At 36.1% G+C, this 26,039-nt stretch overlaps 1 protein-coding gene across 1 annotated transcript in view; it reads left to right on the top strand.

Annotated features, from left to right (window-relative positions):
* Positions 1-26,039, top strand: part of PCLO (piccolo presynaptic cytomatrix protein) — a 321,975-nt gene that overhangs the window by 236,301 nt on the left and 59,635 nt on the right. Inside the window, exons 12-19 of the mRNA XM_017727961.1 lie at positions 3,928-4,033; positions 4,643-4,710; positions 7,237-7,448; positions 12,373-12,423; positions 13,294-13,424; positions 15,035-15,061; positions 18,483-18,576; positions 24,688-24,759. Coding sequence (XP_017583450.1) covers positions 3,928-4,033; positions 4,643-4,710; positions 7,237-7,448; positions 12,373-12,423; positions 13,294-13,424; positions 15,035-15,061; positions 18,483-18,576; positions 24,688-24,759 — 761 coding nt within the window. The remainder of the gene's footprint in view (positions 1-3,927; positions 4,034-4,642; positions 4,711-7,236; positions 7,449-12,372; positions 12,424-13,293; positions 13,425-15,034; positions 15,062-18,482; positions 18,577-24,687; positions 24,760-26,039) is intronic.

The following is a 26,039-nucleotide window of genomic DNA, read 5'->3' on the forward strand; positions in this document are numbered from 1 at the left end:
TTTGAACAATCAAAAAGGTTTAGAAATAAAAGAAAAATAACTGGAGAGCATAGATGATAAAGTAATTTAGTGCTGAATGTCAGACTGCAAGTTTATATTGTTTCTCCTTGTTCTGAGTGCACATTTAACTTTTATAGCACTTTCTGGGATTTCAAAGTAATGTTGCTGAATTTTAATTCTTATATGATATAGAAAGATACTAATATTCACATTTTACTGATTGAAGTTGTTAGTCTAGAGACCAATTTCATTTTCCTCTGTGAGCGTTAGATCATTGAAAAATGCAATTCAAACTGACATGTTTATTATGCATAAGAATAAAAAATACGAACCATGAAGAAGCAGAAGAACCTCAGCTATCTGTGGGTAAAACTGTGGTGAAACCAAAATCGGAGGCTCTACTCCAAGATTGCAATATGTAGATATTTTTAAATTCCAGTAGGACAGCAATTCTGAGACTCTAAAAAAAATGGAAAAATAATAGGTTTTATACACAAGTATAGTTGGAAATAATTACAAACTCTTAGTGACACAGCAAATAACAGTTTTTCCACTTAGGTGCCTTGGGTATACTGAATAAGGGAGGCTGCAGTATAATAGTGTATTCAAAGTGACTGAGATTAACTTTATGGTTAACATTATGTTACAAAGGGGAATAAAATTCGAGATGTTCAGTGGTTTGGTTTAGTATTTCTGTATTTGAATCAACTGTGTCAAGACTCATATTTAGAAAAATCAAATCCTTGGATGATTTTCAGTTTCCTTTCAGTTTCAACTTTAATCATGCAGCTAGCTTATGTCTGAAAGATGAGTCTGAAGAGGAGTGAAAATATCAGAAATCATGTAAGATGGGTGAAAACTGAGATAAATATTGTGCCTTCCAGTTGACAGCAACTCTAATGCAAAGACCTATTCTATCTGCATATTTAATAATTTGTTTTGTGCTGTTTTGTCAATAGGAATGTTACATATACAACCACATTCAGTTAAACAGTACAGCTTTATCACCCGGGTGATGGAGTGAAGGATATATTTATTGAGATTGTGGGAGCTGATATTGCTATAAATAAGCTGTTGCTCACCCAATAAAATAATAATAAAAGAAAGATGATCGAAGAAATTATGTATTTGATTATCAGGGTAATTACTTCCTCAGTCAGCAGAGTTGCCATGGAGCAATGCAAGTTTTCTCATCTCCCTGGGGTTTTTTTTTGTTTTTTCCCACTAAACTGGTTATTTGAAGCTAGAAACTTTTGGAAATGTGATTATCATGGCCTGACAACCAGTGGGAGAATGTGATTGGTTTTAGGAAAAAAAAAATTATCGCAAGTGTCTTGTGATCTCTCAATAATTTTTTTTCCCTCTTGTTAATTAGACTTGCATTTCTTCTGAAGATTTTATTTGCAACATTACCTTTTTTTTTTTTTTTAAACAAAATGTGTATAGCAGTTACATGTTGAAAAAAGAGGAATCAGCTTCTTGCCCACATTTTTTTTTCTTAAACCCCAGGGCTTTCAGTCTGATCATTTAAGTCCTGTTTAAATTGCTTGATTTTAAACATTCATGGATCCACAAGGCACACAATAAAAAGAAAATACCCCTATATTGACAGGTTAAATGGATCTCTGTGTGAGCCAAGGCTGTTGAAATTCCATTTCCTTTCAAGTTGTTGCTTTGTTCATGTGCTTGTGGCCTTTCTGACCAAGTGAGTAAGTGCAGTGCTCTTGCACACACTGTCGAAACTTTCACCAGTGGAAATCAGACTTTGTTTCCAAATCCTGGCACTGCAGTGGTACTCAGCTAAGCTCTTCCTGCTAGTCTTTTTAATTTATGTGACTTGTTGATGATGGCCTTACTGGTCCCTTGGTGAATTTTCTTCTGAAGCCATGGAAGCAGGATGTGATATGTGATAAACCCAGGACAGGAGCTCACAGTATTTTGTCAATAAAGCTTTTTTTTTTTTTTTTTTAATAGAAGGATGCTCTCTCAAATATCTAAATATATAAACTTTTTTTCTTGTTCCTTCTCAATACAAGTCGAAGTGGTCGTTTTTCTTGTCTTAATCATGAGGTTCATACTGTCATACATAACATCCTATGCCATGATTACCATTACGAGGGCACACATTGAAAAAAACCAAAAATAACTTCAGTTCCTTCCTTTCTCAAAGCCTATAGGCCAAGCCCATGCTGTTATATTTGTATGACTGAAAATCAGGGGGAAATGAATTTGCTCCTAATTACTGTTGCTTTATTCCAGAGGAACTGAGCTTAAAATCAGATCTGCTTTAACAAGCAAAAGCAAAATCATGTTTTTGAATCATGACTGGTAAATGAAAGGGGCTAAATTTTAGGAAAATTCAAATCTATTTTGACATTAGGCAGCTGGCTTTACTGGCTTCTGAGCATCACTTTTTAGTCATTCTGCATAGTTTGTTTTTCTGTAAACTTCTACAAACAAAATGATAAATTCTGGCTGACAACAGTTATGAGTAATTCTGATATTTCAACTCCTAATTCATGGAATCCTATGGAAAATTTGGGAATATAAATTTGTATATTTATTTCTCATAGTCTTTCATTGTCAAATAATTTAATCTGTTTTATTCCATGAAAAATTTTCATTATATTTTATTTAGCATCATGCTTTTCTATGAGTTTATCTCCATATTTTTCTTTATTATTTTTCCCATTTGTTATATGCAACAGCACAGGATTTTGACATTAAAATATGACCCAGGTGAAGACTTGGTTTTATCTGTGTAAGTGGTAGCAAGCTAAGTGTTTGTGGTTTTCTTTGCTGTGTGAGTGATATGGTTTCAGACATTTTGTAATGCATTGCTTTTAGTGGACTATAAAGAATTCAGTATCTTGTCCCATTAAGCAATTTTTTCCCACTACAGCCAGAGGCTTGGATTTTGACATTTGTTCATCAGTGAGAAGATAATCTGTTTGGAGTCATCCTTATGACTAATTAATTCAAGATATGAACCCATTTCTCAGAACCTCAGATCTGTAAGACCCAGATATGAATCTAGAGTTTGCTTTGTGTAAGCATTTCACCTTAACCAAGAGATTTCTCATCAGAATATACCTCACATGATTTATAGAGGGACTGACTCTACAAATACTGAGCATAAAACTTCCTTATACAGATACACTGAACTGTACTGAGACTCCTGACTCAGTCCTGGGACACTTGGAAGACACAGCAGATTAGTTCAGTATTCAGTATTTTTCAGCCTAATTATTATAGTTCTGTTTATGTCCTCCACAATGAAGTATGTTCATCTGTTTCATCAATTTTTTATGAGAAAAGATATGGAAGAAAAATTTCAACCTGAATATTACCACGCTGATGTTTGAAATGCAGAGGCACATTTTTTTCATTAAAATCAGTTAGTCCAACAGCCTTCACTTTTTTGTATTTTTGTAAGTGACAAAGTAAAGAAAATGTATTTGAATTATCTAATCACATTCGCAAATTAATTCCATTTTGAGGCTCAGCTTCTTAACAGCAATTTGTCACTGTAAGAAACAGTTATCTTCCAAGACCATGGCTGGCCAGGAAATGTCTGATATATAGAATGTTTTGGTTTATTGCTATGCTGGTAGGTGTGCATGTTTTTGATATTGGAAAAATTTTTCAATATCATGCAATACAGACTGTGGAGAGTGCATGTATACTTTGAATCAAAGAGAATAATCTCCTGTGATGTTTCAGCAGGTAAATTATAGCTGAAGGGACAATAACATTCAGCAGTCTAATCTGTGTGAAGTGAAAGGGCTTTGCTAATGTCTTGTGTCATTTAACCAACATTCACTGAACGTCACATCAAATTGTCTTGTAAAAGCAAGGCAAGAAAGATATAGCTGATGCCTATGTCAAAATCTGAGCCCTTGACCTCTTGCTGTTTTGCCTTCTTAGGAATGCAAGTGCTGGAATGGAATGGCATCCCCTTGACTGGGAAAACTTATGAAGAGGTCCAGAGCACTATTCAGCAGAGTGGGGAAGCAGAAATATGTGTAAGACTGTGAGTTTTTCCCCATCTTTCTGTTTCCATTTCTTTTTGGCTTTTCATGGCTTTTTTTTAATTTTTTTATTTTAATTTACGGTTGTTAAGGTGGAACCTTTGTTAGCACAAAGCATCAATGTAATAATAAGCAAGAGTTCACTGTGGATGTGGGAGATCTGTTTGTTCTGTTTTTCTCTTAAAGTCAGAGGGAGAGATAAACTGAATCAGATGCCAGTAATTATGCTTTTATAAACAATGATAACTCCATTTTCAGGCCACAATCTCCTCTCATTGACAAACTTAGAGTTCACTGAATTTACCAGTGTTAGAAAAAGAAGGTAATTTAGTAATAACTTGACTTTTAGTGAAAACTGTATCTCTTAGATGAAATTCATTTAAGCATCATGAGAAATGCATACTTGCATTAAATCCATTAAAGATTTCACCTTAAAAGAAGCTTTTCTTCTCAGCTCTTTAACAGCATTGCAAATATATATCAGCTAAGAAGGGACCATGCTTGGGAGCTGCTTTCTGTCATGAACCACTATTCATTTACCTACTTAATATAATAATGAGGGTATGAGGAAAGAGTTTCTTTTGTCTCAGGCTTCTTATTGCTTTCTTTAGGGACCTGAACATGCTCTCGGACTCTGAGAATCCCCAGCACCTGGAGCTGCATGAGCCAATAAGGACAGGTGAGAGACAAGATGATGCTTTGATATTGTAGTACTAGGTAGCAACTGAAATTGGGTGTGATATAAGCTGGTATGTTAGCATTGCAAGCTCTGGTGTTACATCCCAAATATTGCCATGGGTAGAAAGGGGACCACGCCTTATATAAAAAGGCAAGATGGGGGGATCAAGTGCACCTTTAATGAATTTGCAGACAACACCAATTTGGGCAGGAGTGTTGATCTGTTGGAGGGTAGGAAGGCTCTGCAGAGGAATCTGGACAGGCTGGATTGATGGGCCAAGGCCAACTGCATGTGATTCATCAAGGCAAAATGTCAGGTCCTACGCCTGGGTCACAAGAACCCCAGGCAGCCCTACAGGCTGGGTGCAGAGTGAAAGCTGCCCAGAGGAAAAGTACCTGTGGGTGCTGGGTACTGTAAACTTTACAAGTGATATATTGTTGTCCTTCTTCCCTCTGTTGCCCCTAAAGTTTACTTTGCCCAGTCCCTGGGTTTGCACCTGTGTCAGTAACTGGCCAGTGAGTTGCTGGTGTCCCTGGGGCCTCAGCTGCCATCCTGTGTCCAAACCTTGCAGCACTCTGCTGTCACCTCAGGCCTCTGCTCCTATAAACTGCATTATTAATCTGGAGTCATAAATACTTCAGTCTGCACAGTGCAATTACAGCTGTGCCTTTCTGTATCAAAATAATTAAGAATGGGCACTATACCACACCACTATACAAGGTGAAGTGTAACTCAGACAAATTAAGGTCATAGCTCTCCAGTCATTAGACAATTGCTGTTGCAGCCAGACAGGCTAAAACAAAGCTCCCAGCAAACTGCAGAAAGTCCAAAGAACACACAAGTCCTAAGGCCTGTGTTTGTAGAACCACAGAATTGTCAGTGTTGGAAAAGACCTTGATGAAAATACCTGTTAGCTTAATACAAGGTTTGTGGCCTGCTATAAGTGATACAAAACCAGTATTTACTGCATATAGGGATGCAATAGCAAGGAGTCAGTTTTGTTATGCGGGTTCTAAGATGGCAGTGCTTTTGGGTAGATTTCCTGCTGTTCAATCAATACCACAACTGCAGGCTTCAGTCACTGTATCAGTCATATCTAATCTAACTTTGAATCAACATCCACAATTTTACCTAGTAATGCAGATTAAAAGATTGCTTCACTCACCATTTCATGGGTCCATTCTGAGTTCCATGGTTTTGTGGCAGCTCTTTCATCAATCACTATCGAAATTATCTGGACTGAATCCTCAATTTTCTGACCACATAAAAATTCCTAGCTATTAATATACTTACCATCAAGCTACCTTCCGTTGAAAATTGATGTTATTGATAATAATTGAAAGCAAAGACTAAGTCTGACAGAGCTTTGAAGCTGAGCTACCCACAATTTTTTAATTTGTGAGCCAATCAAAACCGCCAAAAGCATTCAGAGATACTGAAATCAGTTTTGGAAAGGACAAAAACTAGGATAAACAACTTTTTTATTAATGAAGAAAACTAAAAATGAGAAGGAACAGAAGTAAGAGAAAATTGCTCCATTCTTGCAGGCATGCTTCCTCCTAGTCTGGAAATCTTGTGGTTTCTAAGTTGGAACAACTGTAGAGTTTCTCTGGCTGTCAAGTCTTTCTTACCATTACCTCTGAGGTTTGGCAGACTGTTGGTGCTTTAGAAAGGAAAAATCTCCATTTTCTTGAAGGAAAAACGTATTAGAGCCAAGCAGGCAGGATAAGGATAAAGTCTTGTTTTAAACCTCTCATACTTCTGAGAACCTGGGAATCAAGCTGTGCCTAGTATCCTTTTAACTCTATTCCATCTAGCATATATGAAACTTACTTGACATTTTTCTGTGTTAAATAGAAATTGCTATCTCCAAAGGGTAAATTGCTCCCACTCATTCCTGGGCAGCAGGGAGGGCAATCAGACTCCTGCCACAGATGCCTCACACAGGTGTGAGTAATAAGGAAAGATGAATCAGGGCTTTTAGCCTTCATTTGTTTACATTTTTTTCTTCTTTGATTAATTTGTGGTCCTAAAGTTTTGAGGATTTTTCTCTTTATTTTTGTATAAATTATCTCAGGAGCAGTTCTGTTCAATGTCCAGCTGATTAAAAAAAAAAAAAATTAAAATGAGATTTAAACTTTCACAAGAAAGTTCAGATACTTGGTAAAACCGGACCAGTTTCAAACAATGAATGATAGCACAGGCCAGTCTTTAAAACTGTAATTTGCTCCAGTTTGATTCAACATGATCCACAAAGCCTGTTTTTCTTCACCTAGAGGTACCTTCTCAGAAAGCTTTTTAGATAAGGAGCGCTGGTAAGTAGCACTAGCACAGAAAGATTGGAATTGGGATGTCAATATTGTGGGAGGGATGTCTATTTTTTATAGGATGCCTTTTGCATCTTCAAAGTATGCAGGCAGATGACATGATAATTTGTAAAGATTCTTATGCTGTCCCTGTACCATGGCAAGATGGATTTGGATGTGCTGGCAGTTATCAATACAAAGCTCTCTTGCTTTAATCCAGTAGATAAAGCGAAGTCCCCAGGGGTTGATCCCAAGCAACTGGCTGCAGAGCTCCAAAAGGTTTCTCTACAGCAGTCACCTCTGGTTGCTTCTTCAGGAGTGGAAAAGGGATCTCATGTCCACTCTGGAACCACTTCTGCCACCTCCAGTGCTGTTCCTAGCCCTGGTCAGCCTGGTTCTCCCTCAGTGAGCAAAAAACGGCACAGCAGCAAGGTAAGAAACTCCCAAGTTATGGAGCAAGAACATTTTGATGACAGGAAGAGACTGCCTGTTTACCTTCTTTAGTGTGGCAAGGAATCACAGCACATCTTGGCAAACCCATTTCATGGATAACGGTGAATATTACTGTTAAGATGTTGAATTTGGACACAAGGAAAGATTATGTGATTTTTTCCAAGGTCGTAAGAGATTGGTTCTTCTCTGAAAATATATTTTTGAACTTAATATTATTTTTTTTAAACAAAATAACTGCCCTTTCCAGCCTTTGTTACTCTTGCTTTTTAAGTGCATCCTACATGGTGATGAGGTACTATTTCCACTAAAGAAGCTGTTAGTACTAAAACCATAATTTCCCTCTCTATACTAAACTACTGCTTAAAGTGCTACAAGGTTTGAATAATCATAGCAATAGTAAGTAAGTCTCTGAAAGCCTAGGAAAGACTGAAAACAAAATTTACCATTAAAATGTGTTTTGTCACTAGCTAATTCCTGTGAACTTGCCAAGCATAATTTCTTATTTTCTCTGCTACATCCTGTCCATTCCTCAGCTGAAGTTCTTTCTCCTTGTGCATCCACACACCTGAAAAGGGAAGAGTGGGAATTTAGTAGCATCTTTTCACAGTTGAAACTGAAAACTAGAGCATAAAGTAATCTGTCACATTTTTGCATTTTGTGTCAAAAAAGTGAAAATCAATAAATCAATGCTGTGAAGACTGCATTTCCTGAAGCAATTTGCGAGAGTGCTGCTTGCTGTCCTGAATATCCAGCTTCTTACACACTTACAATGCTTCACATTGCAAAGTGCTTTCTAAACATTTATTACTCTGCACCTTTATTCCTTTTTGGGACTGTCAGGTTCCTACTGTGTTAGAGTTGTGTTTGTATTTTTGTGCTGTTGGAACTATGCCTGTGATGTGAATGCATGAGTTAGGTACTGCACAAAACAGAACCAGCAAATGGTGCCTGCTCATTTCAGACAGCTCTTCCATATGCCAACATAACTTTCATGTGAGAGGAAACACAAAAATCATTTTCATCCAGAAATTTAGTACAAACTGGTAAGATATTTATTGATCAGTTTGGTTTGGATAGTAATTCTGTCTTGCCACAATGCCCATAGACTTTCTACAAACTAATTCAGGTCTGTGATGCACAAGTTAAATCCATATGCCAATATTTACTGGGCCTAACTTCAGGGATCTGGCAGAATTGCTTAGTCCATAGGTCAATAGTTAGATTCACTACAGCATACTTTGGATATTGTACACATTTATATATGAACTAGTTTGCTATGTGCATGATTTTTGCCACTGAGAATAATACTTTTCTGAAGTACAGTTCATGACACGGGGTGAAACCTGCCATTACAGTGCAGGCACTGCATGCAGAGAGCAGGGCTCTTAGTGCACATGCCACCATCTACACTGAAACCCCTTTCATTTGGTGAGATGAATCACACTCCTAAATTCACAGTGTATGGAGATCTATAAATCTTTGCTGTGCAGTGTATCCTGGAGAGGTGCCCCTCTCTGTCCACATGAGGAGACTGGGTTCCCAGCTTTGGCACCGTAGTAGATCACCTAAAGTTAGATGCATAAATTTAATTTCCTGCTTCACAAAGGATTTAGGATTCTTTTATGAAAAGAATCAGCTGGAGGCTTATAAAGATGAAACAAAAAATTATTAGAACTAATGCCTTTATGTAGGAGATGCAAAAGTCAGAACTAGTCAGGTAAATATTTAAAATATTCTTTGCTTATTTCTGAAAATCATGTTGAAAGGCATTTCTTTCATAACAAACATAGCTCCTGTTGACTTGTATAGTTTCTGTTCATTGATTGCAGGCCAAGTTTATAATGGTGTCGAGCTCTGTTAGAAGAGAAAGCTCATCCTTTCTGGAACTGCTCTTTGCCTTGGGCTGACAGCATTTCTAGGCAGGCTGCAGCCCTGCCAAAGTATCGTGACAGAATAAATATCCAAACTGCCTAGATTTTGGTTTTGCAACTGTTTTTATTTTTAGCAATTTTTTTAAGCTTTTTGTACAGAATATGCACTCTAGAAATATTGTAGTAGTCTCTGTCATGTTCTGCAGTGCAAATTTTCTCATATTTAATGTTACTACAGGAAGTGATAGTGCATAGCATCAAAGCCTGGCCTTAACAAGTTTCACCTCATGGCCGTGACAACCTGCTTGAGCAGGTGTGATGGCATTACAAAGCACCATCTCTTACACGGGGTCTGTGAGTGCGTGCAGGGAGTATCAAAAGAAATAAGACTGAAATTAGAATAGCCATCACACAGCTTTGGAAGCCTTGAGCTGACAGTATCTCATGCAGACCTGTTTCTTTTGTAGTGTAAACATGTGATCATTCTGTGGTGCAGATTACATCCAGGATATAAATGACCTATAGAAACGTTTAATATGAAGAATGGATTGCTTTTTTTTCTAAATCTTCAGATCCTTTAGCTCCTAAAAAAATCACCTGTGAAATACTTTTCCCTCTTTGCAAATGAATCCTCACTGAAGCTGTGATAAAGAAAGATACTTATTTGAATCTCTGCTTCTCAGTATGGAACCAGCTTCAAAGTTGGCCCAGCTCTGAGCTGGGGATTAGACCAGATGGCCTTGAGAGGTCTCTTTCAGCCTAAATTATCCATGTTTCTTTAAAATATATGGGTAATTCTTCATGATCAGTTTTAGATCCACTGACATCAGAGAAAACAAAGTATTTAATACATTGAATCACAGTCTTGTAAATGATGCAGAGATTCAACAATGATATAGAAATATAAAGTGCACATTTATTTTTACAGACTCCACTTTACAAACTCCACCTTAACCACCTTTGGAAGTCTCAATACAAATTCATCATGCCCATTCCCTTCTCTGTGAACTCCTCCTACATTATCCATACTAATACATTCTGTATAACATGACATTTGGAGTGAACAAACTCATTATTCTTGCTATTCCAACTCATGAAAAATGAGAACATTTAGACTACCTGGCAGTGATTTTGTAGCCACAGCACAGCTAGCTTCATGTTATTTTTGGTGTTGTCAATATTGTCAGTGCTAGTACAGCCTGAGGTCAGAACTATTAAGTATAATAAAATCTATTTGTAGAGGTAAAGTATGAGAAATATGAGCCTTTTATGTCCTACTTTGAAAGATTGCATGATGCTCAGGTAGCTCCCTGTCTTTGGCAAAAGGAGTAAACTTCACTCTCTGAATAGTCTGTCAAGGACCTAAAAAGTTCTAGGAGTACTTTTTTATCAACCTAAAATTTCATTTCAGATTCAGAGCATTTTATAGATTATTAGATGACTTATTTTAGCTTTTGGATGGATTAAGCTTCTTTAAAGGCATTATCAGGTACCAAGAAAAGCTGGTTATAAAATTTTTCATGAGAATTATTTTTTGGATGCAAATGCATTTACAGAAAAATCAAGTTTGGTTTAGTTTTGGGTGTTTTTTCTGTTAAGGCTTGTGCTCATAAAGAAGCACATCTGGAAGGCAAGGTAAAGCAGTAAACCAAACAATAATAAAGAAACACAAGACAACACAAGAAATACATGCATATAGCAGGCAGATTTGTGCTATTTTTCTCCTGTGTTTTTATTGTGATAGTGTTTAGGTGGGATTTTTCTGGATAGTTCTGGTGTGTAGATCTGACTGATTGAGAGGATGTTTCTTCAGCATAAACCTGAAAAGGGTAGTGCATCACCTTACCTTCATGCTGTGGTGCAGGAGATGTGGGCACTTCATTGCCTAATTTAAAGCAGTTGATGTCCAACAGCCTAAGAAAGCCTCTAAGGGTTTTCCTGGAGTGTAGGGCAGCACAATGATGCTTGAAGAGGCAGATGGGTTTTACTCTTCTGAGAAAGTGATAGAAATATAAATTACATGGAATAATGTCAGGCACCTGCTCACATCTGGAGGAATAGAAAAAGATGGCTTCCAGACCAGTCTCCAGAGAACAGTAAGTTTCTCCTTGTTTTTGTCCTCTATTTTCTGCTGCATCAACCAAGAAAGCATATATGGAGAGAATGCAAGAAATATTCAAATCCTACTACTGAAACAGAGCTTTCTTGCTTGACTGATGGCTTGCAGATAGAGGTTGGTCCAGAGTGGCTCAAGGCCACCAGCATTTAACAGAACAGCATATTCTTGTGAGTCCAGGATTCTAATCAAGTGGTGATATTATTTTCTACCGCCAAACAGGAGAAAAGAAAAAGGGCAGAGAGGAACATTAAGGATTTTATTGCTTTTTATCAAAAACCTAGAAAAGTTTAATGATAAAGAACAGAGGAAAGCAAGGGCAGAAAATTTAATTTTTGTGTCACAGAAAGTGTGGGGAGGAATTTGAAGAAGTGTCGTAGCTTGAACTGATTATCAGAAAACACAGAATAAAGCAAAAGACATTATATGAGATGGCTTACAATTGTGTAATCCACTTATACACATCACCTAGTTTTAGTACCATTATTTCCACTCTTTCTACCCACTTTCACCTAAACTCAGTTTAAATTTGAGTAACTTTTGCCTCTCTCTGCCTTTCTCATATTGACAGAAATATATAGCTGTGTTTTACTTGACACAGTCTTTTCTTTCTCTTGGCAGCATTCATGTTTGTTAGACAGGGTTAATGCTATATGTTTTTTTCTCCCTGTGCCTCCTTGTGTGACCAGTCTGCTCAGACTGTAAAGATTTGGTGTTCAAGTTGTTTGATTCTGTACCTGCATAAACGCTGATCAAAATGGCTGGGCTGGACTTTAAGTGCTGTTGAAATACATAACCATTAGTTTTGACTATAACAGCTGGAGACAGTTTTTAAAAATTTATGGCAATACAGCAGTATAAACCACACCTGTTAAAAAAGTTAACTTTGAAAATCTATGTGTTTTTAATCTGGCAGCCTACAGAAACTACAAAGTCTGCTTCCCATCCAATCACTGGAGAAATACAGGTAAATATGTCATTTTTGCTGTGTAAATTGTTGATACTGGCTGTGTTTTACTGTGGAATAAGTTTGCAGAAAACCATCTCCATCAACTGATTTCTTATTCAGCTCCAATCCCTTAAAATGTCACTAATGTAAGACAGTGCTTGATTTTTGCACCCGTCTTTAATGTTGGCTTGTGAAGTACAACCAGAAGAATGGAAAATGCTGCTGTTCCCAAAAGGACTAAAAGGATAGTGAAATTCATCCTAATCCTTAATATTTCACCACTTATTGTGCTTTTCTTTAGTAATTTCAAGTCTGTTTACATTGAAGCAAGAATCGCTGTGGGTTTCTTATAGTGCAGTGTATTTATTTCCATGCCATGCCAAGTTTATGGTTATCCCTTATGTAAATTGACTTTAGCCTTTTAAAACATTGGAACAGAGAACAGCAGAATGAAGCCTAATTTACCACAGATATCTGGGGGTTTTTTGCTCTTTGATTAACCCCTCTCTTCTATATTAGTACTAAGTGTCTTTCCACAGTGTTATAGCATCCTTGTCAGACTTGGCCTCCAGGTAGATAGGATGTGAGTAATTATCACTCAATAAACTGGCTATTGTTCAGAATAATATCAAGGGTTCAAATTTCCTTTCCTTTTTCTTGATTGGAATAGATCAATATGGGTGTTTCCCTTTTTTCTTTTTCAAGGTCCAGTGTGATGATCTAGCATCTCATTCTAGTCAAGAGAGAGACAGAAACTTCTAAAATGTGTTCATTTCCAGAGGACATAGAGGTCTAAAGCTCATTTTATTCAAAGGGTTTAGGAGATATTGAATCACTTAGAAAGTAAAAGTAACAAATAATCCTACCATGTTTTAATGTATTCACTAGCTTCAAATCAACTATGACAAACACCTTGGCAACCTTATCATCCACATCCTTCAGGCAAGAAACCTTGCTCCCAGAGACAACAATGGCTATTCGGACCCCTTTGTTAAAGTTTATCTTCTTCCAGGGAGAGGGTAAGTGTAGGACAAATTTTAACCTGAACTTCCTTTTAGTTTAGCTTTGCTACTTTTCATTATTAAATAGAACTAAGAGTTATTGCTATAGAAAATCCAGGTGCAACACCAGGAAAAATGGTAGATTTTTAACAGAGTCAGATCCTATTCCCAGGACAATGTACATACTTTGGTAGTGACCTTAGGAACTTTATAATCATTCCTGTAGATTCACTTTTCTTTTTTTCGTGTTTCCTTTTAAAAATTATAATACATGTAAAGGTATTTAATATAACAACAGACTCAATGGAAATGCACTAAATAGATGCAATACTTTCTGTAATCTAGAAAGCTGCATGTTAAGTTTAGCATGGAATGGTTGCTTCAGCTCAAGACAATCTGAATTTAGGATAGATTTGCAAACAGGCAGAATTAAAGTACCTGAGATAAATTTAAGGCTGCAGTATAATACAAAAGCCAAGAAATACTGGTCAGAAAAAATCTCTCCATATGAGTTTTATGGGGTTTTTTTTAAGAGTGAAGATATGGTTTTAGAAATATCACTAATTTTGTATCTAATGACTCTACAAGTCACTAATCACTTTTTCACAGATCATTGATGTCTTTGACTCTGTAATTACAAATAGCTCATTAGTACTTCTATTAAAAGATATGTTTCTGTATCAGCAATACTATATGCAATTTTTTAGCCTAATGTTACAGAATGTCATATGTATATGGAGAATATATAAGGATATGTAATACATGGTTATAATAGTCCTGCTGTCTTCAATGACACAATAGATATATCTAAAATTAAGCTTATGGATCAGACTGTATCTTGCAAAGACAAATTCCTGCTTGTGTAATCATACCAATACTAAAAGACTCTTAGGCTAGAGCAATGCAAATAAAAATCTGTATTTCTGTTCTGCTCAAAGTAACAGGAAAGTGGATGTTCAGGTCACAGTTCAGCATTTGGTGTATAGTCAAGCACCACTAAATACACGAGTGGTACAAATAAAGCCACACATTTTCTTTTGTGGCTTGCTAATTCCAGATATGCAGTATTCAATATTGTTCAGTAGCACTGGGCCCAAAACTATTACTGAACGTAAGGGGAACAGGTGCTAAAGCTTGAGAGGTTTTTAAATGCACCTAAGGCTTTTGTAAAATGCTTGTCAAATCAATCTTAGTGGGAATTTTGCAGGTACATTCACTGATATAGAAATAAGACTTTGAACTAAAGGCATGTTCACCCTATAAAGTATCAGTTTAAACTTGTTGCCAAATTATGAAGAATTGGATTTTAGTTTTGTTTGGGTTTATTATATTAAAACAAGCTGCTGCTACAGTTTTGCATGTAACTTGGGCCTTTAGAGAATAATGAAAACGAAGAACTTCTTAAAAGTCCCAAATTTTTTTCTGAAAGTAGAAACTTGGGTTGCTACTGAATAACTTTTATTTGTAGTTCAGTCCATGCTAGACTTCTTATTCTTCCTAATGCCTCTATTTCCTTTGATTCTGATATTAGAAACTACCCATTATTCATGTTTTCTTTCATCTCTGTTCTCATTTTCTCTTACACTGCTTCCTCTGTGTTCCTAACTCTGTAAATTCTGGATATGCAGACAAGTCATGGTTGTCCAAAATGCCAGGTAGAGTGTATTATCTTCCAACTTTATACTCTAATTTTTGTATGCATGGATGAGACAATGAGCCTGTGCATTGAACTGCAGATTTCTCTTGAGTTCTGATGGCATGAAACTGTGGTATGGTTTTGCTTTACATTTTCTAATGAGGTCATTTCCAGGAGTTGGAAAAAGGTAGTTAATGCTCCTCGGTGCATTATTCTAAGGCCAAACTCTGATGACAAGCAAAATTTCTTTTGAAGTATGGAAGAATTTAGGTCAGAGATATCTAAAACTTCATTTTCACTCACTGAAAGTTGAAAAATAATTAACTATGAATTTGTATCAAGATTTTGAATGTTGTTACTGCCAAGAGAAACATGGTCTGTTTGGTAATAAAATGGAATATTTTTCTCTATTTACCTTGCACAATGTATAGACATTAAAGCCAGGTATAACTCTAGATAATTGCCCAGATGGGCAATTAAATCTTCTTGACCACATAAGTGGTTATTTGTGGTAAACAAAATTGAAATGTAATTATTGAAATTACGAGTGCTTTGTTTGTCCTGGAAACATAAGGAAAACTCAGTTCTCAACATATGCTAATATCAGCCCAGGCTAAGAACATAAGAAATACTCCAGCCCCAATTTGCATTTGTCTAAAAGTAATAACCTGACTAAACAAGTGAACAGATTAATTTCAATAAACAAATTTCTATAATCTATCCGTTTCTTCATTACTAAAATTATTTAATTAATGTTAAAATCACATATTTCATATGTGTATTCTATTACACTTTTTAATACAGTTATTCTATTATTCTTCTTTCATTGTACTTAATACGTTGTATTATATATTAATAAATTATAATTAAGGAATCAGAGAGAAAATATAAAGAAAAGAGCTATGCAGCTTGTATCTTTTCACACAGCATACTCCTTGAATTTCAAATGCAAATTATTTCACATTAAGTGACATACCAGTGACTGGTTTAATGAATGCATTTTATTAAAGTAACTTCATCTGTTAATCTGTAAATTGTTGGGGGGAAGGTGCATCAGTGGTATGAACTTAATACATTTGCCAGACCCTTCCCTTCAGAGGCCTAGAAACCTTCATCTGCCACCCAGTTTTGGCTGGTTCTGCACCTTCCTAGAAGCGGCTTCCCTCTGCAACAGATACAGACTACAGATTACATGGATGTGGGCTCAGGCTGCCTTCACAGTTTAGATCCAAATATTCCGTGGACTTCACTGGAAATATTTCAGAGCTACCATATTAACAACACTTTTGTATTTTGCCACTGCCAGCTCTGGAACTCAACACTGCATGAATCACCTTCTCACATACTTCAAAAAAGAATCAGAAACTTTGAAAAGGTGATGAAGTTCTACTATTGCAAAAGGAGATCCAAGAAAGGAAAGGGAATGCTGATGTCATTTTCTTGGCTGAGTGTGCAAAGGACTCTCTCCCACTTTCTTCAAAAAATGAAAGTATATCTATTCCCTAAAACCAGTAGATCATAAGACATCTAATCAGGATGTTCTAGGCAGGGGGTGCTTTTCTCATACCAGAGAGTAGGAAAAGAAGGCTACTGAGGTGCTTTAAAATTTTAATCACTTAATAATATTTAATGCTTTAAAATTTGCATCACTTAATAATATTTGCCATAAAAATCTCTTTTCAAAATGGATTCAGATTTTGTATTTCAGCCTTCTTTCCAAGATATGCAAAGAAATAGCTTTCTGTGAGTTTCTTTTTTCATATGGTCTTGGTCCCCCTAGATTTTAAATCACTCTTGCTGTTCTGTGCTGTGGCTTTTAGAACTCACTGAACTCTGAAGAGCTGCTGCTTTCTTCTCATAAGCAGAGGTGAACAGATACTTTGTTTAACGGGTCCCAAAACCCTTCACATTCTTCAATAAACTGAAAGACACTGGATAGGAAGATTTCCAAGAAAATAAGTGGAAATATGTAGAATGACTAGAGCAAAAAATTTGAGGAAATATAGCTGCAAATCCCTTTCACTTAGAGATATCAGGCTAGTAGGCAGCTTGGATACAGCCACCTCGTTTTGGAGAATAAAGCCACCCCGCTATCCAGATTAATTAAATGGGACCGCTGCACAGCAGAATTGAGTTTATAGAGTGAAACTGCTGGTGCTGAAGTCCCTACATTGACATACACCTGTGCCAGTAAAACACAAGTATCTTTCACATAACCATAAACCAGAATTGTTCCAATCTGGTAGCAGGTGTGGTACATCATTAGTGACTGGCTGATTAAATGAATTCCTGAGTGCTCCTTCTCAGTTAATCTCATATGGAAAGAATTAATTCATTAGTTCTGAGACCATGCCTGGTGTGAACCAAAACAGTTAAATCAGGAGTGAGAACTGTACACTACCAAAAGTTATTGTAGGGGAACCATAAAAGAGTCTAATATGGCATATACAAATAATTTTGTGCCCTTTTGTCGTAGTGCTGGAGAACAGTCCTGGGAACATTTTGTTTAGTAATCCATGTAGCAGACATATACTTGCAGACTGAAAAAAAAGAGTTTCTTTAGCTTAAATCTTGTGGGTTTTTCAAAAAGACTCTCATGTTCTCCTACCCAGCTTTTTTGGTTGTCCATTAAAATTTATGTTAAATTAAAATTGGAATGAAAGCAAATCTAACATCAAAGCTCACAGAGCTAGGTGAATCCATATTCTGTTAAAGATTAGTATATTGCTTTCTCCATACTCAGGAAATGTAAAGTACAATAGAAGCCATTAGTGAATCTTTTTAAAAACAGATTATGCAGCCAAACCTTTGTTCTTGACTATTGACAAAAAAACCCCAAACAACGTGATCCTGATGCACTTTTATGTTTCTTTCCAGTACAGTTAGAGGGATAGGCAGAGAACAGGATCAATAAGAAATTAGTGTTTCAATCATTAACAGGATATTAGTTACCTTATGGCATTCATTAAATGTGTCTGTGAGCTGGGATTCCTGTAATTAGAGATTGCAGCCTATAAATATAATGAATATGTGCTGCTTTAAAGTGCTAATGGGATGGTCGTGGGAAAGAAATCAATGCATTATCACCTCAATTTAGACTCAGAGCCCAATACCTACAATGAGAGGACAAAGTCTATGTGCATGGGCTGACTGATGCTTTAGCTTGAAATGGTTTGAGGCAGAGCAAGCCTGCTGAAGAGTCAGAAGATGTTTTAAAAGACTATCTCAGAAAAGCATACCAAAGAAAACATCCAAAAGGCTGTCATTGTCCTCTCGTAACCCTGAAATGTTGCAGAAATGGAAGATACAACGTCTTTATTTTTCTGGTTTTTGGTTTGTGGACATTGTTTTGTTTTTTTGGTTTGGTTTTTTTTTTTTTGTATTAGAGCTGAAATAAACAAAAGATTGCTAATGTAATGTTTTCTTTTGTTCAAATTCAGTGCTGAGTACAAGCGGAGGACTAAGTACATACAGAAAAGCTTGAATCCTGAGTGGAATCAGACAGTCATTTATAAAAATATCTCCATGGAGCAGGTGCGTGACTGGTGGTGCTCTTCAGTGCTTTTTGCTGCTTTATTATTGGCATGGTCTGCAGTGCTCACAGTGAAGGGAGCAGTGCTACTGGCAATTCTGTGAGCCCCTGTAAAATCTTGCCAGATTTAGGAAAAATTCAGAATTCTTTCCTTGCCTCTGATAGATCTTACTATGGCAATACTCTTTTCTTGCCCTTCTACTCATAAAAATGGTAATTTGTGGGGGTTACACTCATAATCATAAGTACAGACATGACAATTTAAAAAATTATAATGGAATAAATTGATGAGGGAATAAATTAAGACATAAATTTCTGAAGTAGATGCAGAAATCAGAATCACTCTTTGTTCCAAAAGCCATGCAAGCTCACACAAAGCACAGTTTCTAACACTTTTTTATTAAAAAATATTTTTAAAATGTAGAGATACTTTTTTAGATTTATCAGCAATTTATATCAGTATCTTGAGATAAGAAACACGTGAAAAAAATTAGAAGATATTTGATTTCCTTGTCATAGAAAGATTTAACTGACATCTGGGAAGGATGTCTGTGGAGTCTTCTCTGTTTCTTGGTGGCTTCCTAACTCCAACTGTGCTTCTGAAGCACTATGAGGCAACTGAGTCCTCTACTCCTCCATCTATCCTCATAAAGGGTTTTTTACCAACTTGAAAAAGATATAATGGGCAAAATAATGATCAGTTCATTTTTTTTAGTTATGAAGTATGTTTTATAGAGTACTGGATTTGCTTTCAGTCCTGAATCGTTTTGCCTTTCTTATTGTTTTGTTCTTGATACTTTCAACTTCACTTTACAATGTCATTTAATCTTTCAGTACTTTTTAAAAGCCTAGAATAACCAGGCTCTTTAGTGAATAGATTTCCCAATGCTTTTAATATACTTCTCCATCACAACCCCAAGACCTCAATATAATCTTCCCAATTTAAAATATCATTATTCTTTTTTCTTGTTCATTGAGAGGAGCGTAGATTAAGATACTAATTTTTGCGTGGAACAAAACCCTTCCCACAGAGAGATTTGCATGGTAGCTCATGCAATCTTCACATCTGGACTTGATAGACAGTAGCTCAGATTTACTTCAGAGGTGTCCCGTTGTAGGTAGTGGTTTGATGGGGTTTTCTCACTGCTTCCTGTAGGCTTTTATAAATGGTAGCTCATTGACAATTAAAGCATCCAAAAAAAACAAGCTGATGTTTGCCTAGCTGCAATATAAACCCTAGGTCTTCTTGGTTTGGCAACAGGGTTTGGTAAGTCTTTACAATATTTCCAAACAGCTTTTCATCTAAGAAAGATTCTTCAGTTTTCTTAATTTGCTGGGGGTTCTGCTGTGGCATTTCACAGAGCTGTTATTAGAGTGCTGAGATGTTGTACATTCAATGGCTATTTGGTGCTTTGAAAACGGATAGTGATGTTAATCTAGGATTTCTTGGACAGTGATTTTAATGCCAAAAAAACTCCTTATATCTTTGATGTCAGTTTTTTGACCATTATTTGATGAAATTTGCAGTTAGTTTGCATGTTGAATTCTTTGCACTTTTGCTTTCTCTTTGAAAATCTCCTCCTTTTGCCTTCCTCTGAGGCTGTTATGCAGTGTTTATGATTTTAAGTAAACTTCATTTGAGCTCCACATATCTTCTATATTTTGGTGTCTTGTCACACAGAATTGTGCGCAGAGAATACTGTTTCCTTCCATCCCTTTCCATGGCTTCTACCTACTGCTAAGATATTGGGGTGTGTGACTTTTCTCCTATAAAATTCCATGCCCTGTCTTAGAGAATATACAGTGAAGCACATTTCTAAATCACAAATATTTCAGTGCTGATGATAAGTACCCTTTATAGTCTGAAGAACTCTCACCACGTAAGAGACCATCATTTGTACTCATAACCCTCAAAAATATATATTTCAAAATAGTTAGGAATGTAAATAGAAATACAAGACAATAATTGTATTAGACTGAGAATGAGCATTCTGTTCACCAAACAACCAAAACTGCATCACACACTGTTACAGAGTTAGCAGTCACATTCAAACATAAATTCATGAATTTTTATAAATAGTATTTCTTCAAAGAAATATTTCCTTTCCCTCCATGCTTTTTTCTCTCTATCAAATCATGTGTTGCTTGCTGACAGCAAATAAGTATTATTAAATATTTCCTAATATAGTTCTTTTAACGTCACTGTCTAGACTTTAGCTGGTGGTACAATTTTTCATTTTCCTTTTCTCTTTCATAAACTAGCTGAAATTCAAGTGAAAATAATTATGGGAAATAGATCACTCTTTGAAATTAAACAGACTTTTTCAAGGTTGCAATGATTTGTTTTATCACATTTATAGCAAATTTTACTTTGACAGTTGGAGAAAAAATAAATTAAACTGTGAATATTTAGTAATTTAAGGTTTTTGTTAAGTAATAGAATGGAAGTAATTACAATTTGAGAGGAAGGCTGAGTACACAGATTACAAATGTTGTGCAGTAATTGCTAACTCTAGTCCAATACCTACTCAAGAGCATGAAAGGAAGCATTAGAGTAATTTAAGGAGAAGATGGTAAAAGATGTAAGTTCTCTTGCTGGTGAGAACATTGGTATAATGTATGACCACACTGAAAGGAGTGGCTTTCTTTGCCTCAATTTCTTGCTTGCCAGAAAGCAAATAAAAGCATTTCCTTATATGAAAAAATTCCACAAAGCAAATGGTTTTGCTGTAAGTTATGTCTGTAATTTGAAAGTAATATATTTAGAAAGAGTAATATTTTCAACATCCTTGAGTGATATGGAAGCCTATGTCTTACTTCCCAAAGTAAGGAAATCTTTCATATGAATCAGTAAGGTGTTGGTATTTAAATCTTACTTAATATTTGGGACAAAAGAAAGTAAGTTCCTAAGTGACCTATAAAAGGTCTTTTTGTCCTCCCATGTACTAAAATACAACAATATAGAGAAGAGAACAATAAATTAAATATGAATGTAAACAAAAATAACTGCAATAGATTACCTGATGCGCCACATTAATTTCGACTCATCAAACTTCCTGACTGAAATTACAATATTTTGTATTATTTCTGTAGTAATTATAGTAACATGCTTTTACCATAAAGGAAAAACAAGCTGCATTAAAATTATTTCTTTCCTAATGCAAATCCTTGTATTAAATTTTCAAGGAATATGTGTTAAATATTTTAAGTAGTGCATATTTAGCTACACAGGGAAAAACCATCCATAAAAACACCCAGACATTTAAAACAAGAAATAAGCACTTCTGTACCTGTGGTGTTGGTTATGTGACAGTTATACCTTCCATAAGAGACAATATTTTTCACACTGGCTTTTTCTGCGTAATCCTTCATTTTCTTTAAAATATGACAGTCCACGGAAGCCTAAAGCTAACTGGAGTTCACGTGCAGTAATGTGCTTCTAGGTGGATTTTTATCTATTTTATTGTGTTGTTAACTTTTTTTTCCCACAAGGCTAAAGCTGAAATCAGTTATTGTTTGGTAACACTTTCTTCAGAATATGCTTGGAACTCAGATGACATTCGGAATATGTGGAAACTGTGTTCCCTCTTTTTGTGACACTTTCTCATTTTCCTGTTGGTACATTTCCCATTTCCAGAAAGCCGTGGTCAGACAGATAGAGGGTTCCTGCTGGCCATTTCACTGTTGCTGTCTGTTATATTCCTGATGAGCATCTGAACTTCAGGATTCACAACCAAAAACTGATTGATGTAAGGCAGAACCCTACGTTGCTGTGATGGTATAATGGCTGCTTTTAAAATCAGCAGCCATTGAGTGCTCTTTGCCACCACAGTGCTACATAAATATATCTTCAGAAAAGCAGATTTTCCTCTTCTGTGAAACTCATTTCATGCACTCTGCCCAATAAAGGTCTTCCATGGTTTTTCATTGTCATAATATTTTACAAAAGCTTTGTTAAATTAAAGGTTTAATATAGATTTTACAAAGAATTACAAAGTACTGTAAGTTTTCATCACAGTTTTATTATCACACTGTTGCAAAGAAGCTAGCAAAGTATGGCTGCAGTTACTTGAAAATCTTTTCTATTTTCCCCTTTCTACCAAAAATTCTTCAAACCTTAGGGGTTTTTTCCCCATTTCCTGGATCTATACATTCTTCTCTCTGTCCTTGCATGGTCATCAAAAAGAAATCTCCTCTCAAAATAGCAACAACTGTGACAATACATTTCTGAAAAGAATTTGTGCTATCCCTTTTTTAAATGGTAAAATTACATATACTTAATATAGCACCTAGCAGAAAATTGTATCATCCAGGAAGCCAAAAGCATCATGAACCAGTGGGTGCTCAGCTCACTTTTTCAGGTTATTTTTCATGTTGCAGTTTCAATACTGTCTTGGAACAGCAAAGAAAAGGTATTGTATTCAGTCAAGGAAATCAGTTCTAGAAATATTCTGTAAGCACTGTTCAAAAAAGAATCTTTTTGTTCAACTTTTTCTTTCATTTTTGCAGGATATTTTTAAAAGAATGCTTAAGAAGAATATTGCCTAATTATGTAAGAATAAAACAGAGAAAGATTAAAGAATTGCTCTCAAATATTTTTTTTTTAAATCTTAGCTTTCAAGTCATGCTGTTGCCTGCTTAAAGAGTACGTTGTTGATGCTAAAAATAGTTCAGTTCCCCCTTGTGTGGGTTTTCCAGGATATGCTGATTTAAATTTTCTTTTCATAGCTATTGGCTTTGCATAGTTGCGCATTTTTTCTAAAGTTGGCTGGGAGCAGAGGATATTCTGAGTACATAATAATGAGATGAAATTATCATTGAAAGGCAATTGCAGGTTATTAGGAACTGTCTTAGTCTGTGTTGCATTAAACCAAGGGGCAGTGGAGGGAAATTGATGAGATCATGGTGCTAATAACACCAACACTGTGGGTTTGATCCTGTACAGACCATCCACTTAAGAGTTGCACTCGATGATCCTTGTGAGTCCCTCCCAACTCAGAATATTCTGTTGTTCTGTAAATAGCCAAGAGTGCTTTCTTTGCAAGTATATGCAATATGTACAGTAATTGGTATATCTTATCATTCTGAGCAATGACTTGATCCTTTGTTGTCTCTCTATCCCCAGCAGACAATTAATAGAGCAGTGAGTGACAGGTTGCTTGTTAGGATGACGACCTCAACTATCACATTAGAATTCTTCTGACTTCTTTTATTCAAGTATGTGAAGAGTCCTGTTTTCCTCAGTAATACTTGGATTCTTCACTTTTAACTTCTCAGTGTGACTTTGCAGACACCCTACAACCCACAGGATTTTGTCCTCTCTTTCAAGCCACATGAATTTATTACTGCCTTTCCAGCCACCTTATAGCCTTTTCCGCCAGCACACAATATCAGTAATCAATCCTGCCCCTATATGTCCCCAGAGACCACTGGAAAAACACTCAGATCAGTGTTTACGATAAGGTCAACTGCTTTGGTCAACAGTTTCTCTGTCTTGCCCTCTCTTGTTGTATAAAAAGACTTACTTTTTTCTTACTGAGGCCTATAGAAGAGTGCTTGACACAGCTATCATGCTTAACAAGATCTGCAGATAATGGATTTTGACAGCTGTCATTAATACCCAACAGTACAACTTGTCCTGCATGCCTGGATCACTTGCAGACTCTCATTGACTACACTGAATTCTGTAGGTATTAAAGCCTGATCTTCACAGATGAGATTGTGTCAATAGGGTGTTTGGTATGATACATTTGAAATTCGCACTCGTATGCACTTCAGGAAAATGTCTGAGTTCACACGACTCAGATCTGATGATGAGAAAAGCTGCAGGAACACAAAAATGGGGCTATAAAAATCAGTTGGCTCTTGCAGTGTACGTACATTCTACCCAAAACAACTTGTGGAAATTCCTAAAATAGGACCAAGCACAAGCCCATTTGTCTTGATAACAAATAGCTCCAAATTATTTTTCTCAGAACAAGGTTGATGTGAGGGGAAAAACTGCCTACCTGTCACTATGAAAAAGGAAACATGGAGGAAATAATCTACAGAAACCACCATAAAGACTTGATCTGAAGTTTATGAGGTTAATTATCCTTTTACTTGAATTGCAGCTGAAAAAGAAAACACTGGAAGTGACTGTCTGGGATTATGATAGATTCTCCTCAAATGACTTCCTCGGTGAAGTGAGTATCTTATTTCTTCCTCTCTACTAGTAATAACTGCAGGCTGGTATTTGGAGACTGTTTTCTTCCAAGGTATGATACATGTGTTAAGTAAAACCTTTTTTACATCCCAGTTTTATTGTTGTCTTCATAACAAATGGTCATGATTCCTTTAATTTAAACATGAAAGATATACCCCTTTTATCTTGATTAACTGGGGGCAAGTTAATTTAGGACCCAACAAAATGTTAACTCACTGAAAATTAATACTTTTTTGAGTGTGAGGTAGTAACAACCTTCACAGTGACTCCAGGGGGAATTCTTGTTATGACTGAAAGCTGTCTGCCTTGATTTTAGCATAACACAGAGAGGCTGTGGAGGTATTAGTCTTTGTAAATGATTAAAGGATTAAATTCTGCCATCAAGCCATATTTTAACACATGTACAAGTACCTTCAAGTATGAATAATTTAGTCCTGGTGATAAGTCTCATTTTTAACATTCTGAAATAGAAATATCATTACCAAAGTATGACTGAAGGCAAAATCTAATCTTGTAATTACTAATAAATGAGATGAGTGCTCATGGGAAGAAGGCTTTCTCTTTAACAAACATATGCACATATAATACAGAATTACCAGCAATAACTATGATATATAAATAATTAAAGACATTATTACAAATAAAGATTATAATTAGAAACAGAAGCACAGGAAAATCAATCAGTCATACAGACTGAGAGTATCTGGGCTCACTCTGCATTTGAATTCTGCAAAAAGCCACACAGTTCAGCTCCTGTTCCCCTTTGGGTAACTACTAGACTGAGCAATCAGTGTCACTATTTGAACAATTACTAAAATAAATGTATAGGAAGCTGCTTCATGATTACTTATTTCCTGCATTCTGTGTCCATATTCTTGTTGAGTTGAGCATGTTTGTCCAAATGCAGGGCTTTACTGAATATTTACATCATTGTTTTTTATGACATTTAGAAAAAGGATGCTCCAGCGACCGCTTCTGCATGAAGATTTAAACCTTCCCCCTTTTCAGCCTCTATAGATACTTTTTTATTAATTTTGAAAGCAGTTAGGGAAAAAAGGAACAGAAAAGACCACCCAGGTGTCTCAGCACCAGGATGTCCAGAGGAATCCTGCACCATAACATCATATGTGGGATATCCAAATTGTTCCCCAAAGACTTGCTTGAATAGAGCCAGCAGGACTTGTGTGCCTCAGAAGAAAAGTGGCACATCATGGTCCACATCCATGGAAAGTGAAACCTCTCCTCCTACAAGAGCCCCCA

The sequence above is a fragment of the Corvus brachyrhynchos genome, unplaced genomic scaffold (genome assembly GCF_000691975.1).
Source record: "Corvus brachyrhynchos isolate BGI_N302 unplaced genomic scaffold, ASM69197v1 scaffold50, whole genome shotgun sequence".
NCBI classification, from domain to species: Eukaryota; Metazoa; Chordata; class Aves; order Passeriformes; family Corvidae; genus Corvus; species Corvus brachyrhynchos.